This window comes from Leptonychotes weddellii, chromosome 11 (assembly GCF_054177405.1).
Source record: "Leptonychotes weddellii isolate Sample4059 chromosome 11, ASM5417740v2, whole genome shotgun sequence".
Lineage (NCBI taxonomy): Eukaryota > Metazoa > Chordata > Mammalia > Carnivora > Phocidae > Leptonychotes > Leptonychotes weddellii.
In genome coordinates this window covers 28,774,186-28,792,950 of record NC_138379.1, presented here as the reverse complement: position 1 = coordinate 28,792,950, position 18,765 = coordinate 28,774,186, and the positions used below count along the sequence as shown (strand labels likewise).

At 35.1% G+C, this 18,765-nt stretch overlaps 1 protein-coding gene across 1 annotated transcript in view; it reads left to right on the top strand.

The window, feature by feature from the left end:
- Positions 1-18,765, top strand: part of ANO3 (anoctamin 3) — a 256,061-nt gene that overhangs the window by 147,304 nt on the left and 89,992 nt on the right. Inside the window, exons 6-8 of the mRNA XM_081799084.1 lie at positions 4,005-4,105; positions 12,238-12,282; positions 17,643-17,774. Coding sequence (XP_081655210.1) covers positions 4,005-4,105; positions 12,238-12,282; positions 17,643-17,774 — 278 coding nt within the window. The remainder of the gene's footprint in view (positions 1-4,004; positions 4,106-12,237; positions 12,283-17,642; positions 17,775-18,765) is intronic.

Below are 18,765 nucleotides of genomic sequence, written 5' to 3'. Positions count from 1 at the left end.
CTCTGATTGTACATACTGTAAGATAAAACAAATCAGGACCCATCTGGTAGTATGAAACCCAAGCTCTCCAGCTGTGGAAGTTAAACCTTCCAAGACCTCTCCCAAAACATGTGTCACTCACACCTTCTTCATGTTACAACTGTACTCCGGAAACCAACATGCCTAAGCCTCAGTAACCATGATGCTCTGAGGGAAAATGAGATCTCTATTTACACTGGAATAAGGTCCAGCTCCTGAGAGACTGTTTTTTGTCCCAGGAGCTGTCTGTTCCACCATAGAGATCGCTGCTTTCAAACTTACATGGAACCATTGGAGGGAATGCAATGTTCAAACTTCAGTGCATTTCTCAAAGGCTTGTTATTCAGTCTTAAACCATTCTACATGTAGAATGTGTCAGTCTGGTATAGATTGGTTTTTGTCTGTGTCTAGACTCATTCATTTTCATAGAGGCCTCTCTTCCAGATTCTGAGGAAAACGAATACTAGATATGTTTTCTGTAATCCTGAGGGTATCATTTTCTCTCTCTTTATAACTGCTGAAAAAGAGCCCACCTCTCCCTAGGAGCAAGCAATAACATACAGGTATAGGACAATTTAAATACATGTAAAGGAAGAGACACCTCCCAAAGAGACTACAGTCTGTAGAAATACAGTTTTATTACAATTTATATCCAGTTTATATTACCAGAAAAATACTTAATTCTTCAGTCACTCCATTCAAGTCACTCTAGAGTTTTCCCCAAATATAGGTTGTTACTGGTTTTATACTTGTATAACTCAAAAGTCCTATTATTGAAGGCTTATACAACCAAGGAATAAAGATGAATCTGGTAGCTAATTACTGAGAAAAAAGACAAAGAGAGTGAGAGAGAAGGATTCTAGTGAAGTTTTGAAATTAGCCATTATTTAGGCTCGCGTCTGATTGAAGAAGCATGCTCTTGACAGAGAATGAACAATTCTGGATATCCTGTTATACTTGAGTAGTTTATATATCCAGTCTCTCATAACACTCCTAACAGCTCTGTGAGTTAAGATCATTGTCTCCATTTCTCAGGAGAGAGAGCAGGATCAGAGAGGTTAGGTAATTTCCCCAAGCTCACAAAACTAAGTACATGGTAAAGATGGAATTTGTACTTAAATTTTTGTGATTCCACACTTTATGTTCTGTCTACCATACCATGTGATTTCTTCTATGTAGGCAGTTAGGATTGAAGAAATTTAAATTGTGCTTGGTAAGCAAAAAGGCAAGTTAGTATAACACCAGCAGCCAACACCATAATTTCAAAAGAAGGATCTTTGTTATCAATTTGAATATAAGAACTTTTGTATGGCTAAAGCAGGAAAAACTATAATAAAACATGAAATTCTTCTTTCACTTGCCTCAGTGAAGGAGTCATTTAAATGCCTATGCTTTTTATGCTTTAGAAAGATTTTCTTGATTCTATCACTCCTACACAGAAACCTTTCTTTTCTTTCTTTTTTTTTTTTTATTAAATTCAATTTAGTTAACATATAGTGTAGTACTAGTTTCAGGGGTAGAATTTAGTAATTCATTAGTTGCATATAACACCCAGTGCTCATTACATCAAGTGCTCTCCTTAATGCCCATCATCCAATTACCCCATCCCCCCACCCACCTCCCCTCCAGCAACCCTCCCGTTTGTTCCCTATAGTTAAGAGTCTCTTTTGGTTTGCCTCCCTTTCTATTTTTATCTTATTATATTTTTCCTTCCCTTCCCCGATGTTCATCTGTTTTGTTTCTTCAATTCCACATGTGAGTGAAATCATATGGTATTTGTCTTTCTCTGACTGATTTATTTCACTTAGCATAATACCCTCCAGTTCCATCCATGTCATTGCAAATGGCAAGATTTCATTCTTTCTGATGCCTGGGTAGTATTCCATTGTGTATATATATACCACATCTTCTTTATCCATTCGTCTTTCGATGGACATCTGGGCTCTTTCCATAGTTTGGCTATTGTGGACATTGCTGCTATAAACATTGGGGTGCATGTGCCCCTTCAAATCACTATTTTTGTATCCTTTGGATAAATACCTAGTGGCTGCACAGAAACCTACAGCCAAGTCTGTAATAGTTGCTAAGAGGAAGCCAGAGATAACATTATAATTGTTCTCCTTTTCCTTTCTAGCTAGGTAAAAAACAAATAGTTGTTTAAATGAATTAATCTCATTTAAAAAAATTCTACACATTATTTTCTCAATCATAGCTGATATGTATGACCTTGGTCTAAATTCAAAGGCCTGTTGATATTTAACACATACTATGTCTTCTTCTGCCATTGTCAATTTTATTCCCACATTCTTTACCTGTAATTTAAAACAAACATATTTGAAGTAGGAAAGCTCCCTGGAAATTATACTTATGTGAAAACATCTTTTGCTATTTTTCCCATGACGACTTGCAAAATAGAGGTACCTCAATAAACTATCAGGAAGAAAATAACCCATGGTCCAAAATTTTGAAAATTTAGTTTACTTTTCTCACCTTCTTGGATATTTTTAGCAAGTATACACATATTAAAGTGTCTCCTAAGTTCTCTAGTGAGAAACTCGAAATTTTTTGACCATGGAATATCTTGCCTCTTTTTTCATAGTACTCCGTGGAATAAACTTCAGCAAATGCTGGTCTGTGGAAGTGCCTGTCCTATGGCAATGATTCCCTCTATATCTGAGTATCAGCCAGATGATTGCCCCATGGTTTTCTAATAATACTGTTCTAAAATATTGGCGATACAAATTTGAAATATCGTTCTGGCAAACTTATGAAATGAACCACACCTAAAATATAGGGCTTTATGAATGTATGGATATAAAACTGTACAGTTTAATTATAAAATGCATGTGATTTTAAATTAAAATGATAAATTTCTTCCATACTTTTGAGCTTTTAAGATGGTTATGTTTTTCGAGAAGTTCCATCTAGCTGAAATTTAAATGAACAATGCCAACCAAATGCAGTCCAGCTGTGTCTAACCTGGCAGGCCTGCCTAAGTGGAAGCAAACCAGAGTTGTTCCTTTATGTATGTTCAGCATCTCTAATCATTTGAAGGATAAGGTCTGTGGAATTCACTGCTAGAATAGTCACGAACAACCTCCTTGCTGTGTGGGCCTCAGATAGTACAGGAACTTGAGAAAATAATTGCTTAGGCTTTTGAAAAAATAGAATATGACCATGATTGATATGTAATGCCAAACTAGTCAATTATTTAGTTACCTATTTTAGACTAGTGGGCCACATCTAAGAATCCTAATAATTATCTGGTTCAAAAATGCAGCTGATTCTCTGTTAGTAATATGAACAAAATATTCAGAACAATGGAATCCAATTCTGGGAATTCTTAAGAATTAGAATTTTGTTAAAAGCCCCATTTATTTATTTATAATTATTTATAAATTATTTATAATTTTGATGCACACTTAACTCTGCTTAAAAACCTTTTGTGTGGATCAGAGACACTTAAATTCTTCTGGACTAAAAGGTTAAAGTAAGTGTGCAAATTTAACAGCTCTGTAAGGTCAAGGACCTGTATGATTTATAATCCATTTTTTCCCAGGATTTTCATAGGACCTAGCAGGTAGTAATTACTCAATAAAATATGTTAGAAGAATAAGTGAATGAATCAATGAATGACTAGTGGCAACTGTCAGTGTTTTCTGTTCCCTCTGAGCAGGATCATGATAAAGTTTCCAACAAGAATAACTTCAGATTCCTAACTGGTTCATGATTTTTCTGGTTGGGTATTCTGGATCTTGATAACAATCAATATAAGAAAAATTATTCTTATATTCAATGGCATCGTTACATTTTTATGAAGGTTTTTCTGTATTAAGAATTTTTATTTATATAAATCCCCCTTAAATCAGTGACAATGATTTACGTGGAGACAAGGTGACAGTGTTTTTTCTTTTCAAATCAAATTGTGACACAATATCATCAGCTCTGATTCTAAATAATGGTGACTGCCTTTCTATCCTTCGCAGCCAGCTGTTGCAAACCCTGATATCATGTTTATTAAAATTCATATTCCATGGGACACACTGTGCAAGTATGCGGAAAGGCTAAATATCAGGATGCCCTTCAGGTACTTTCAAATTTTACTTCATTCTATCTCAATGTATATTAAGATGAGTGTTTTTTGCAAAACTTTAGAGCAACAAATGTAACTCTTTCTATAGAGCTTTTTCTTCCAAATGTTAGAATACCTTGGACACTTTTTTTCCCTTCTAATATGTTTGTCAAATGTGATAAAACTTATGGTCCCTTGGATGTTTTATAACATTTCTAGGTGGACTGGCCTAGAGGGAGGGAAAAATGGTTGTTTTCAGAATTTAACTTATAGTTTCCAAGATCAGTCTCGGTTCTTATATCATATGGGTAGTTAAAAACTCTTACTGTTTTTGTGGAAGGCAGGAAGTGTGTGTAGCATCCATTTGTAAACAAATAGAGTGTTTCTCTTGGTATAGCAGTTAGCAAGAATCATTACTTGCAGTTCAACCGCATAATCTCTTAGTTCTGTCCTCAGTCCCAGAGGATACTTGGGAATGGGAGGCCTGCTCCATTCAAAGATTTTTCCATTCTTCCTACAGGCAAATGAAGTTTGAATAGACCTGAGCTTCCCTATATTGTGTATCTTGTGTTATATGCAGAATGTATCACTTCCTCCATGTGAAATTCAATAATGTTCCCACTATGTGCAAAGATACTATGCTTCTTTAGAGCTCAATGTACTTCATCAGCAGATAAGAGCGTTTAAAAAGAGTAACAAGATACCAAGTAAAAGAGCTTCTAGATAATGAATATGAATGAACAGTAAGAGTACAATTCAAAAATACAGAGAAACATCTCAGACCGGGTAGCATGGAAGAGGCCAATTCTAGTAAGAGTGCTGACAAGTCTTATGGTTCCATGGCTTTCAAAATAAAATATGAGATAGCTGTCCCATCTTTTTAGTCATTTGAAACACCTCAGGCTTTGAAAGATGCAAACATAGCCATTGTCCACAAAACAGAAATTGATTAAACATTGGCAACTACTGAGGAATCTTACTGACAATATTAGAATTGGGTACCTAATTGGTTCATATTCAAACTTAGCTAAGAGTTTAAAAATTCTCTTTAAAAATGATATTTAAGAGATAAGCAAATAATACCTCAAAAAGCTTGGCAAAGAATAATAATGATAACAAATTGTAAAGCAAAAGATGATAAGGGAAAGAAAAGTCTAATTTCTACAACATCTTATACAAATGATAGTTACCTAAGAGAACCTGAAGTCTGTAGGTTTCTATAAAAGTTGGTTCCTGAAAGAAACAAATAAGGGCCTATGAGATGTTATTTGTGTTATGATTAGCTAGCGTGAGGTCTGCAAAGGACTGCTTTCAGTTCAAGTCATTGTACTGAGCTAATCTGGAGAGTACAGCTTGGTAAGTATATATTTGTCCTACTCTACATTTCTTAACTTCTGACGAATTCTTCCCTTTTGACACTATGTCACTTTCTAAAAAGTCTTGAAATACTTGCCTGGGACTTATTACAAGTTGATATTGGGAGAATATTTGCCATTTGCTCTATCTGATTTCTTCTTGTTTGGTTTGTACATATTCATGCTACATAAAATCATGCAGAATTAAAACAATGTGATGTATTTTAACCTATGAAATTAGTAAAGAATTTTACAAATAGTTACATTCAAACATTGCACAGATATGGTAAATAATCAGATTTGTTTATTTATGGTTCAAGTTAAACTTCATAAAATATTCAGAAACTCAACTTGAAAATATTTTTTGTGAGCCTTAAAACTTTTTATACTCTCCATTTTTTATCTTAAGAATATAAATGAAAAATGTGTAAAAACATTCCCTGAAGTATTATTTACAATTGTGGAAAATGGAAATATCTTCTATATTTGACAGTAGAGGAGTAAATTAGAATACACTCTTGCAATGGAATATAATTCCATTTACAAAATGAATGGGATAGGATTTCTTAACAATTGTAAATTTTGGGGCGCCTGGGTGGCTCAGTTGGTTAAGCAACTGCCTTTGGCTCAGGTCATGATCCTGGAGTCCCGGGATCGAGTCCCACATCGGGCTCCCTGCTCAGCGGAGGGTCTGCTTCTCCCTCTGACCCTCTTCCCTCTCGTGCTCTCTGTCTCTCATTCTCTCTCAAATAAATAAATAAAATCTTTAAAAGAAAAATTTGTATACATTATGATTATAATTACATGGTGTAATTCCAACAATATAAAATGCATAGAAATGAAATAGAAAATATAATAAACATATTTATTATATATTAATTATATGTTAACACACATATAATGTAATAATATTATATATTAATTATATATTATATTAATAATTGACATATTAGTTAATATATTATAATTAATATATTTATTATTATATATTTATTATATATTACTATAATAAAATATACTATGCTAAAAATGACTCCTCCTGATAGGTGAGATTGTGGGTACCTGTTATTTTATTTGTTTATATTGCAAAATTATCTACTTTTAACAAATTCGAATTTGATTACAGGATGTAAACATAGGATGAAAAGTATGACACTCAAGATGATGACCTGGTTTCTGATATCAGGATGAAATTGCTAAAAAATTTCTAAATTAATCTTAACTAATCAGGTGCCCTTATCTACCCCTTGTCCTGTGATTTCAACATTGTGTCTAAAAAGAGTTGTAATTGAATTCATGCACAAAGTAATTTCCTTGTAGATCTAAAAGGAGAAAACCCTTAAGAGTCTATCACAAAGTGTCCCATTTCTGTCGGTTTCAGCATTCAGGTTGAGTTCAGACTGAGGGAACATTGCGTCAAAACATCTCATCAGAAAGGCTGCATATATCCCCCTAACCTCCTCTGGACTTTACACAAAACAGATGTTGGCCAGGAGTCCGGAAGATTTTGTTCCTTTTGTGCTGCACAAGGAAGGATTTGACACAGTTTGACCTAGATCCCAGCAAAGACTCTCGTTCTTAAGGCTGCAGTTATACTTGCACTCAGAGAAAGAATAAGTTATGAATAAAATGTCACTTAACATGTTTGCTTTACTCCAAGTATTGGACATTCAAAATTCAAAGATGTTTTTTATCAGTTCACTTTCCAAATATGTTCATTCTGCCATAGTCTACAGGGAAAAAAATCTTATGAAGACAATGGCAACACAGTTTACACTGTCATACTTTTCATATAGCTCTTTTCATCATCATGTCGGATTTTACTAGTTTTTAAAAATTGAAGGTCTGTTTGGAGAACATTGACCTCCTCTCTGTCCTTGCCCTTACTCTTACCTTTTCAGATGAATTTTGAGAAACTCAATGATAGAATAATCAGTACTCTCATAACTTTAATTTTTAAAGAATCTATACTGAATTTAATTCCTTTTGTTGTTTTCCTTAGAAGTTCCCTAAAAAACAGTTCCCTTGCCAGATTGTGAGTGTCCTCAGTTGGTGTGAATTAGAGCTTAGGTCTCCAGGCTGTGTACCATGGTGTCTTGACCTACGGTAGCTTTTGAAGAAGCTGTTCTCTTCAGAGATATTTTTTTTTTCTTTTTAAAAATGATACTCATTTTTTAAAATTTTCCTGGTACTATTGCATTTGAGAGTGCTGATACATCTAAAGAAAGAACTATGAAAACCTTGAAATGTATGCAGTTACTATCTCTTCTTGATATTGTGGCCAAAATTTCTTCTTTTTTTAAAAAAAGATTTTATTTATTCGTTTGGGAGAGAGAGAGACAAGGCAGAGAGAGAGCATGAGCAGGAGAGAGGGGCAGAGGCAGAGGGAGAAGCAGACTCCCTGCTGAGTTGGGAGCCTGATGTGGGGCTCGATCCCAGCACCCTGGGATCATGACCTGAGCCAAAGCCAGGCACTTAACCATCTGAGCCATCCAGGTGCGCCTGAAATTTCTTATTTATAAGATGTTTTTTATTTTATTTTATTTAAGATTTATTTATTTGAGAGAGAGCACGCATGAGCAGGCAAGGGACAGAGGGAGAGGGAGAAAGAATCTCAAGCAGACTCCTGGCTGAGCGCAGAGCCTGATGTAGGGCTTGATCCCAAGACCCTGAGATCATGAGCTGAGCTGAAACCAAGAGTGAGACATTTAACCAACTGCACCACTGAGGTGCCCCCTTATAACATGTTTTTTTAAAACAATGTTTACAACTGCTGCATTACTAAAACTTATGGAAAATGCCATTGAAATTCTCATGATTTAATAACATAAATATTAGAAAATAGGTAACATTTTCCAAAATGTATCAAAGGAATACTAGTTCCAGATTCTTAAGAGAAAAATATCCTGTGAGCAAATATGTTTCTGAATTTCTGAGTTAAACAGTAAGTTTATTTACTGTAGGTATTTTTAGAGAAGTGGTTCTCATTCTGCCTTTAGAGTGCATTACAATTACCTGGGACGCTTAGTAAACATGAGGTTCCCGGAGCCCTCCCCTCCGGAGATTATGGCATACTAATTCTAGAACAGAAGGTATATACATTTTTAACAAGCATCCCACAGGATTCTGATGCAGATGGTAAAGAAATATTGTCTTAGCAATTTTAATATTTTAATAATTCTGACCATTTTTATACATTTCAAGAGTTGGTTATACAAAGCACCCTTTCCATTTGATGATAGGATTTTTTTTTATATTATTATGTAGGTGTTCTTGGGAAAACAGTTTGACAAATACTGGAACACAGAGTTTTCTTGGAACATTTTCCTGATCAGTTTAAATAATAGGTGTAACATTAAATCCCTAGTAACTAACTTCTCATTTATTTATAAGGTACACATGAAATTTGGCATAGCCATTGCCTCATAAAAAGAGAATGCTATACAAGCATAAATTGAGTGGCAAAGTGTTTTTATGATGGCCGATTCAGTTTCCAATTGTCAACTGTTATCACATTTAAGAACATATATCCTGCCTTAAAATTAAAATATACAATAACAAAGAACTTAAATAGGAAAAAACACATATCTCTTTTTAGGACAAGAGTTTTTAAAAGATTTATGCATAAAAAAGCTTACACATGCTTGGCTATCCCACATATGTATTCAGCATTGAAACCTACATATTATATTTCACAAAGAAAAACTGCAAATTTATTCAGAAAAAATTATTAGTTATAACCCTGCCATACAATAAGGAGAAATCATTGTATGAACATGAATCTTGAGCATTTTATCTAAATTCTCTGCTTAAATGTATGTGTAGAACTTTATACACCTAAATTTTCTAGCTGTTTCCTTTTATGATTATTATTCCAAAGTAAATATGGCCTGCATATTAGACTTGATGTTTCAAAAACTACCCAAGAAAATTTCAGAGGATGAAAATAGTTCAGATTTTCTTATTTTTCTCCTATCAGCAAGGACTTAGCCTGTGTCTTCCACATTCCAGAAATATTAAGTTCTGCTTTCATTATTTTTCTTTTGATTCAAAGGTGTTTCCTATTCATTCTTACCCCTTTCACAATAAAAGAGTCAAACATATTTTAAGATGATTCAGTCATCCCCTAGCTTCTCAGTTTGAGTTCCTTAATGGGATTCTTAATCTTCTCCCACAAATATTTTAAACATAGCAGATTGGGGGTGGGGGGAGAGATTTTTAAACCATTAAGAACAATCTTTTTATCACAATTGGGATTAAACTTAGATCATGTTTTTATGCAAAGGACACTTCACTCAAAAATAAAATAACATAGAAACAGGCATCCCAACTTATGAAATAGGTAAGAGTGGAGCAGTTCTTCCTGACAAGGTGGGGACCCAGGGTTCCACCCATGTGACTGCCTATTTCCCTTGGCCCTGCAGGCATCTGCACTTGTGACCACATGGCTGTGTGAAACACTGGCTTGGAAACAGTGGTTCACATCATTATTTTCTTACAGTTTTGAGTGGTTGTTGTAAATAGGTGGGTAGGGAGATAAGGAGATAGATGTTGCCTTGATGCAAGGTGTAAAAATCGTACAATCTTTTAAATGAAAAATTAGGGGAAAAGTCATCACAGGCAGTTCGCTAAGATATTGCAAAGACAGAAGGAAATCTCACCCTTTAATAGAGCCAAACAGATAAGCAATAACCAGTCTTCAAGTAAGAGGACTCAACAGCACTAATTGTCACACATAGTTCATCCTAGATTTGACTGATAATTAGTGCGGGTTAATTGGGAAAAGTGAGTCTCTTCATTTTTATTTGCTTTTATAATATTAGTCTAAAAAGTATATATATTCATCCTTTATTACTTTCCTCCTTTGTTTTTCCTTACTGTTCCCAGAATATTTCAAAGATTAAAAATGTTTATGAGAAATTTCAAACTAGCAGCAATAAAGATAAATGGAGAATAGTGTCAAATCTAAATGTCCCCTTGCTTTTCTAATATTCCTTACCGTATCTATGGTTGATAATTATAACTTTTATGTCCTCTACATAACATCCCTAGATTTTTTGTGCTAAAAATTATTTTAAGCTAATTTCTACATTTGTAGCTTTAAAAAATAATACGTCATTTAGCAAATGTTTATTAAATGCAAAGTGGTCTCAGGCACTGAAGGAAATAAATGCAACTATAAATTAAACAAAGACTCATTCATTTATTCATCAGCCATCTGATCACTTACTATTTATCAAACAGTGTGCCAAGTATACAGCAGGCATACAAAGTCAAATGAAATAAAACTACTATCTTCAAGAGGCCCAATGTCCTATAGAAGATAGTCCATGATCAGTTATATAATGATGATTAAATAGTGCAAGACAGTCTGTGTAGAGGAAGTTCAGAGAGAAGATGGTTTGTATTCCAATGGGAAATGAATTATGTATGCACACAAATTTCTGTATATTTGAAAAAATGAAGGGGGAAGATATTTAAATGAGTTTAGGATAGACATGGCAAGCCTTGAAATTCTATATTTGAATTTAGTGTTGCGGTATGGCAGAGACAACTGAAAAAATATCTTTTTTAGCAATATGACTAGTGTTTGCAATGAAATATAGTAGTTCAGGTTTTCAAGTTTTCTAAGTAGTTAATAACACAGTTAGGACCAAATATCGATTATCCTGATTCAGCTCTGCTTTCTAGATGCCACAGGTGGAAGAATTTACTGATCCTCTGAAATAGGTTTTGGTGGGCAGGGATAAAAAGGCATTTTAGAAGACCTAGACCATGAGATTTCTGAGCTCCAAAATGAGGCTATGGTACGAATCTTTTAGGAGATGAATTAACCTCTGTCACGAACTTCTAGAGTCTCTAAAATCAGACATGCTTCACACCTACTTAAAACACTCAATGTTTTTCATCCATTGTTTTTCATCCAAAAACCTTAGAGTCAGTGGTAAGACCCCTCATTATCTGTGCCTTGTTCATCATCCCTGCCAGCTTTTTTATCACTATACTCAACTTGCAACTTATACTCCAGAGACTACCAAAGTAGTTGCAGTTTCCTGAATCTTTAAATATTTGGTGTTGCTCCTATAGCCATTTCATATGCTGCTACCTCTGTCAAGAATACCATGTCCTAAGTACTTTATTCAGAGGACGATTCCCACTCATGCCTCAAGATTCAACACAGATAATACATGCTCTAGGAAGTTTTTCCTGACTCCTTTCTCCTTCGTGGACAAAAACTAATTGAGATCCCTTCCTAGGTACTTCCATAGCACTCTCTGTTTTCCTGCATTATCACAATTTATTATAACCATCACTTGTCTCCTCAACTATAAAGGAAGCTCTTTGAGGGTAGATACCCTCTTTTTCTCTACATTTTTAATGGTTATACCTTAACATAGCTCGCAGAATAACTATTTATTACATATGTGTTTAGATGGATAGAAATATAAATGGGTGGGTGGATGGATGGATGGATGGATGGATGACTTCATATAAGCAAATGATCTGTTAATATGCATTGGGTAGCAGAAGACAGACTCAGAAAATGGAATTAAAAATCAACTATTCAAAAGTGATCTATTGATTTATCAAAGTTTTTTGTTATTAGTAACTTCAAGTCTGAAATTAAGACAATGTACATTCAGAATTCTTACTATTATATTGGCTTATTTCATGTCTTTCTTAGGTGTGTGGAAGTTGGAGGGTTAATATACTCAGTATGATCAAATGTTGTCACTCACTGGTTTCTCTTTTTTCACATGACTGTCTTCATCTGTTTCTATTATTTTTCAGGAAAAAATGCTATTACACTGACCGGAGGAACAAATCAATGGGCAGGTCAGTGGGTGATGTGTAATTTGTTTACAACTGATTCGTCATTTGGGAAAAAGAAATAAAAAGAAACATTCGATTACCCATATCAGCAGTTGTAAATTTTAGGAAGAAAAACTTTGTTGATTTGTTCAAAGATTTCCAAAATGACTTAAGCCAAATTTAACAATGTTTAAAATCAGATAATCTCTTTTTTTTCTATTTACCATTGCCATTCCTGCAATCTTCTTTTTTCTTTTTAAGATTTTATTTATTTATTTGTCAGGGAGAGAGAGCACAAGCAGGGGCAGAGGCAGAGACAGAGGGAGAAGCAGCTTCCCGCTGAGCAAGGAGCCCGATGCGGGGCTCAATCCCAGGACCCAGGGATCATGACCTGAGCCAAAGGCAGATGCTTTACTGACTGAGCCACTCAAGTGTCCCTGCAATCCTTTTTTGATATAATGTTGTGACAGGAGGATTTTAATTGCAAGTTAGCATCTCAGGAGATTTTAATTTAAAAAATAGTTATAAAATCAGGATTGATGGGCAAATGATGACCCACTAGAGTAATAGAAGAACAGATGTGGCAGAAACCTTCTGGATCATTCAGTCCAAATCTCTTGTTTGACAGAGGTGGTCAAAGAGAGACCAGCCTCCAGAGTGATGAAGTGGTTTACCAAAGCCACATAGCATCTTTTGAATTCCAGGCCTGCTCTCACCAGCTGAGCTGCCTGTCTTATCCTAATATTGAAAACAAACTTTTTTTCAAGAGCTTCATCTCAAAACTTCTCTTTACCTACTGTGGTAACAGTAGCTATGACAAAGGAATTTATCAAACCACAACCGTGAGACAGGAGAAGCTCTCCCACCTGAATCACCCTGGCCCTGTTTTCACTGAGGAAAATGAACTTCCATTCAATGGGTGCTAAAAACAAAAGGCTTCTTATACTTGGCTTTTTTCTGCTCATTGCAAAAGAATCAGTTAGTGAAAGCAAAATATGATAGAGTACACTCTATTGAATAATGCTGCGGGATGTTAAAGCCAGAATGACACAAAACTGGAATCATATAGTGTGAACATCAGAACATTTTAGGAAAGAATTCCATAAATCGAGTTTCTTTACCAGAGAAAGTGGCTAAATATAATTTAGAACTTTAAGAAAAATTTTCATTTTAGGAGAGGAGAATGTTCGTCTCTCTTAAACATTAAATTTAGATGTGGTGGGAACAGGTAACAAAAAAAGTAAATAATGGGGGGGACTTGAAGTTAGAATGAATATTAAAGGAATTAGTACTTAAAAGTCTCTTTAAAATACTAAAATTATTAATGATGCTTCTCAGCCAGGTCAGATTTTTCTTTTTGTTGGGTTAACATGCTCAGATTTAAAATGAACTTTTATCATTCCCCTTGTGCATATTTGGTCCTAGTCGTATAGCAAATTTCCAAAATTATTTTTATATAATAATGTAAAAGTCATTGGAAATAAAATATATGAATTTACAACTGCAGAGGGTTTTGTTTTTCTCTGCATGTGCCTGCATTATGTTTGATGTGTTGATAAAATGTCCTTGGGTTAGGTTCAGTGTGCTCTATAGAATTAGTGAGATTTTGCTACTATATAATTAGTGGGTTTTCTGATAAACAAGCATCTTTCTTTCAGAGACTAGCAGAAGGGTAAAATCCTGTATATTAAAATAGCAACAAATTTCTATGTTATATTATGTAATTTAACTTAGAGTGCGTTTGGAATGCATGATAAACGTGTATACTAAATTCTAAAGAAAACATTTTTAATAGTGGAAAAAATGTGGGTTTTTTTCTATTTTGGTCAAACTTAAAAATAAACTAGAAAAATAAATACTATATTATGTATCATAATATGTTTTATTATCTTTTGTGTTTATTATTTTCTGTTTAATTTCATGAAATGAAAATTCAGTTATATGTTCCAAATAATTATTAAAATACCTTAAACATTACACAGCCTACCTCTTTTTTTTTTTTAATTTTTTATTGGTATGTTAATCACCATACATTACATCATTAGTTTTTGATGTAGTTTTCCATGATTCATTGTTTGTGTCATGTCCATCGACAGATGAATGGATAAAGAAGATGTGGTATATATATACAGCCTAGTTCTTTACAATTTACTTATTACAAATAGTTTTCTTTGTTCCTTGACTTTTTGGATGCATATGGGAAGGATAACAAATACATAGGAAGGGCATTTATAAAAGTATATGACATATTAAACTGAGAAAAAGGATGTCATATTATTTGCTTGAGTTTAGGCTTTCACTTAGGGAAATGACTGATTTTGATTTTTTTTTTAAACTTTAACTTTGGAGAAAAAGTTTAAGTGTCCCCTGCTCCCCCCCGCCGTGTGCGTGTGTGTGTGTGTGTGTGTGGTGACCATCATTGTTACAAAATTTTAAAAACCTAATTTATAGACAATTGGCAAGAGAGAAATGAAAATCAATTATGTGCATTTAGATTTCACTTGTGCTTTTCCTTTCTTAAAGTGGGAAAGATGTTTATGCATAGGTACCTTGACCAGTAAAAGTTAGGTGATGAATAATGTACAGGCAATTATCCAGCTTTTGAAGATCGTCATTTCTCCTGGCAGGTTGATAGGGAACGGCTATAGTTTTATTAGTGCTGCTATTTATCATTTGCTTACAAAGCACTTTCACATTCAGTTATCAAAACATCTTCAAAATGACCCTTCGGGGAGGCAAACAAAGAGTAACTAGTTTTGCAGATCTGGGAGAATAAATGACCATTATCACCACTCTACTAACCCCATGCCTCCTCCCCTCTCCCAGATTTCACAGCTGGTTGGGTAGAGTTGGTGCTCCGATGAAGTTCTTTTGGCCCTTTTATCCAGAATTCTTTTCAATTTCCATAGAATTCTCTGCTTTCCATTGATTTTAGCCAAGGAACTTAAAGCTCCATTAGAAGTCCTTTTCACAATATGCTGTGAAACCTTGAGTCTGCAAGATGGCCAAGGTGACAAAGATTTGGTAGAGTGTCGACTGCATTAGATCATGTTCGTGACATGTTGGTGAGACTAGTAGTAGTAGACAGAGTAGTAATAACTCTCATTATTATCGTAAACATTACTGAGTGCTTGCTGGGTGCTTAGCACTGTGGATTCAGGCATTACATATTTAATTCTCGAAATATCCCTTCCTTTAAGAGATGGGAAAATTGAATAAGAATCAAGGAAATTGAGTAATAATCTAGAACTTTGCATCCCGTGATTCAAATCCAGGCCTGATCATGTTTCACTATCAGAATCATTTACTTCTTCATAGAAAGTGTATATGAAAAGTCTACATTATAATAGTTTATTTCTATAAAAAATGAGTGATGATCTGAAGGCCCTTTTATTTCATTAATGTTTTTAAAATTCACCTCCGCTTCTTGTATATTTGTATTTTGTCAGAGAAAACTGTAGTTCATCATCATTTCCTAAGTGCAGTCAGAATGTATCCTTTTATTTGATCCTTCTAGCACCTAGTAAGGTAAGACAGATAGAATCACTTCCTCTCTCTAGAGGTGAAGAACCTAAAGCTCAAAGATTGAAAATGTTTGCCTCAATTTCAATAACTGGAAAATTCAGTCCTGGAAGACTCCTCCTCCACCTCCTACCCTGCTGTGTTCCTCACTGTGCCAAGTTTAAGAAGCTGGAGTAATTGCTATACAATCCGTTCAATGATTTATAAATATCTATGCACTAGTCACTGAAATACGGAGATACTCTGTGATTTCAGAGGCTTTTGTTATCATGAGAAGAAGCAAAATGAACACCTCAGATATCGCCCATTTATTATTTTAGGCTAGAAAAAATACTTTGGTCCCTCTAAAACCAAAAGTGACTTGTGATCTATATGATAACCTACCTGGTAAAGGAAAGGTCCAGACTCTCCACATGCTAAACTTTACATCAATTGATTGTTATTTCAAATTATGCATAGTAATCTTACCATAATAGACTTGAGTGGAATAATTCCTAAGATATACTATTAGCTGCGGGCACATTGCTATACTGAATTTTTAAAAGTTTAAGCAGCGCTGGCCAAACAGATATTAAGACACATTGTGCTTGTCTAGGAAACTATCCTATTCTGCTACTTTGATTCTTACTATTGTGGAAGGGGCCAAAAATTGACAGATAGAACCTCATAAATAGTGTGTAAATATTGCAGTTTTTTTAAGTAAACACAATTATTATTACAGTTACTCAGAATTAGGTTTTCAGAATCAATCTCTGGACTCAATATCTCTTTCTTTTGCTTGTTTTTCTTTGTACAGTAAATATGGTTCCAATCAGTATATATACATAAGAACTGGGTTGTGACTGTAATCTAAAGCTGAGACCAAAGTATCATGATATAAGGTTTCCCGAAACAGTATTCCTAATGTCATATATCTGGTGTCTGTACTAAACCCATTACTCAAAGTGCAGCCCGTGGATAGCAGCATGGACATCCCCTAGGAGCTGGTTAGAAATGCAGTAGGCTCACCCTGGGTCTACTTGACCCTGGGTCAAGTTTAAAATAAGACACCAGGGGCGCCAGGGTGGCTCAGTCAGTTAAGCGTCCGACTCTTGATTTCAGCTCAGGTCATGATCTCGGGGTTGTGAGATAGAGCCCAGAGTGGAGCCTGCTTGGGATTCTCTCCCTCCCTTTCCTGCTGCCCCTCCCCGCTTTTAAAAATAAATAAATAAATATTTTAAAAAATAAAATAAGACAGCAACTTTCAAATATCCAGCTAAGTCAATTTTTTTTTTGAGTGAGGAAATGGAGGCAAGAAGTTAAATAACATCTGTCAGTTCACACAGCCACTGTGGTGCCAAGCTGCCTTCGAACTCGGTTTTGCTTGACACCAAAACCCTTGCTGTTTCCATCACAGCTGGGGCTCGCAGTGCTGTTGAATAACTGTGTTGTAGACATTTATTTCCTTTCAGTCTCCACTTGTAGAGCCACATGGCTGTCGAGTTTTCAGAGAATCAGGAAATAATCTGCAGCTACATACGTGGGTATACATACATCTGTGCACTCACAACTTAGATAAGTGTGTCATGTTCCTTGAATTGTTATGTTCTTTCCTACCACCATCTTTATGTATGATGATTCTTTAACATTTTCCCCAAGATTTTTCTCATAAGGATAACCTAGTTGAACCAAAAGACTTTAAACTGCAAGATTTGGTTGGTTTTGGAATTTATTTCTTTTGTGTGGGAACAAGAGAAATGCTTGTGTGTGGGTGTGAGTGTGGGTGTGTGTATGTCTTTCTGGAACTCTTCTTTCGGAATAGTATAGAAGAGAGGCATGGCTCTGGAATGCAACCTAATCTAGTTCATGTGACTTTGTTCCAGTGTACAAAATTATTTTAGGAGAATAAAAAAATGGATGTCCCAAAACCCAATGGTTCTTGACAAGTCAGCTTTTCCAAACCTGCAGGAGTCAGACTGCTATACTGGCCCCTTCAGCCGTGCACGGATTCACCAGTAAGTTCACATTTCTTTTTCTCCCACAACCTGACTTGATGCCTTTCATTATCTAGGAGTTATTGATAGAACAAAAATACCTTGGAACAGTTCCATTGTTTGCCAAATAAGTCAGAGAATGTATCATTTTATTAAAATGTTTTTTGCACTTAATTTATGAACAGTTCTCAGTGAGCATTATTAATTCCTTATCAGCTGATTTAGAGGCATTCAGGAAATGAATAATTAATTGTAAACTCATGTGGGCTGGTAGTCTAGGACCCAGTTCTTTCAAAATAATTGTTGGTGCATCCAAGTACAAAACTAAAAAGCACAATATCAGAATGGTGGAAGCTACTAAAATGGACATGTATACAAATACCATGAAACAAAGCAGAGTAAAGTCAGCCTGTTAGGAAAGACACAAATAGAATGCACATTTTTACAAGAGAGGGAGAAGCTACAGCCAGAGAAAAGGATCTAGGAAGCCTTTTTGAAGGAGATAGTCCTCTCCAGCAAGTAAAAGTGTGGAGGGAGGTGGAGAGAGGTGGGGCGGGGGGGTGGCTAGATATCAGAGACAGAGCAAAATCCTGAGAAAAAAGAAATGTGAGATTTCAAGGTGTGATAAATTGTACAATTTGACTATCAGATGCAAAAACCCAGGCCTATAGGAAATCAGACTGAAGGAGAGGCTGAAATGCAAAAATAGAGAACCTGGAAGGAAAATAAGGAATTTAATTATGTATGTATGCTGACACATTAATAGTAGGAGTGCTCTGAGAATCAGAGCTGTGCTTGAAAAGTCAGGTGGGAAATTGGGCAGCCGGTTAAGAGGACATTCCTCTTGTAATCTAGGCAATGAGACCCGGAACAATAGGGTAGCTCAAAGCCAGAGAGAGCAGTTCAGTTAGAAAAGTTGACTGGTTCAGCAACTGTTTGAATATGGATGGTAAAAAGAAAACAAGAATCATAGAAGACCTAAAACTTCAGTACTAAGTGCCTGGAAAAAAAT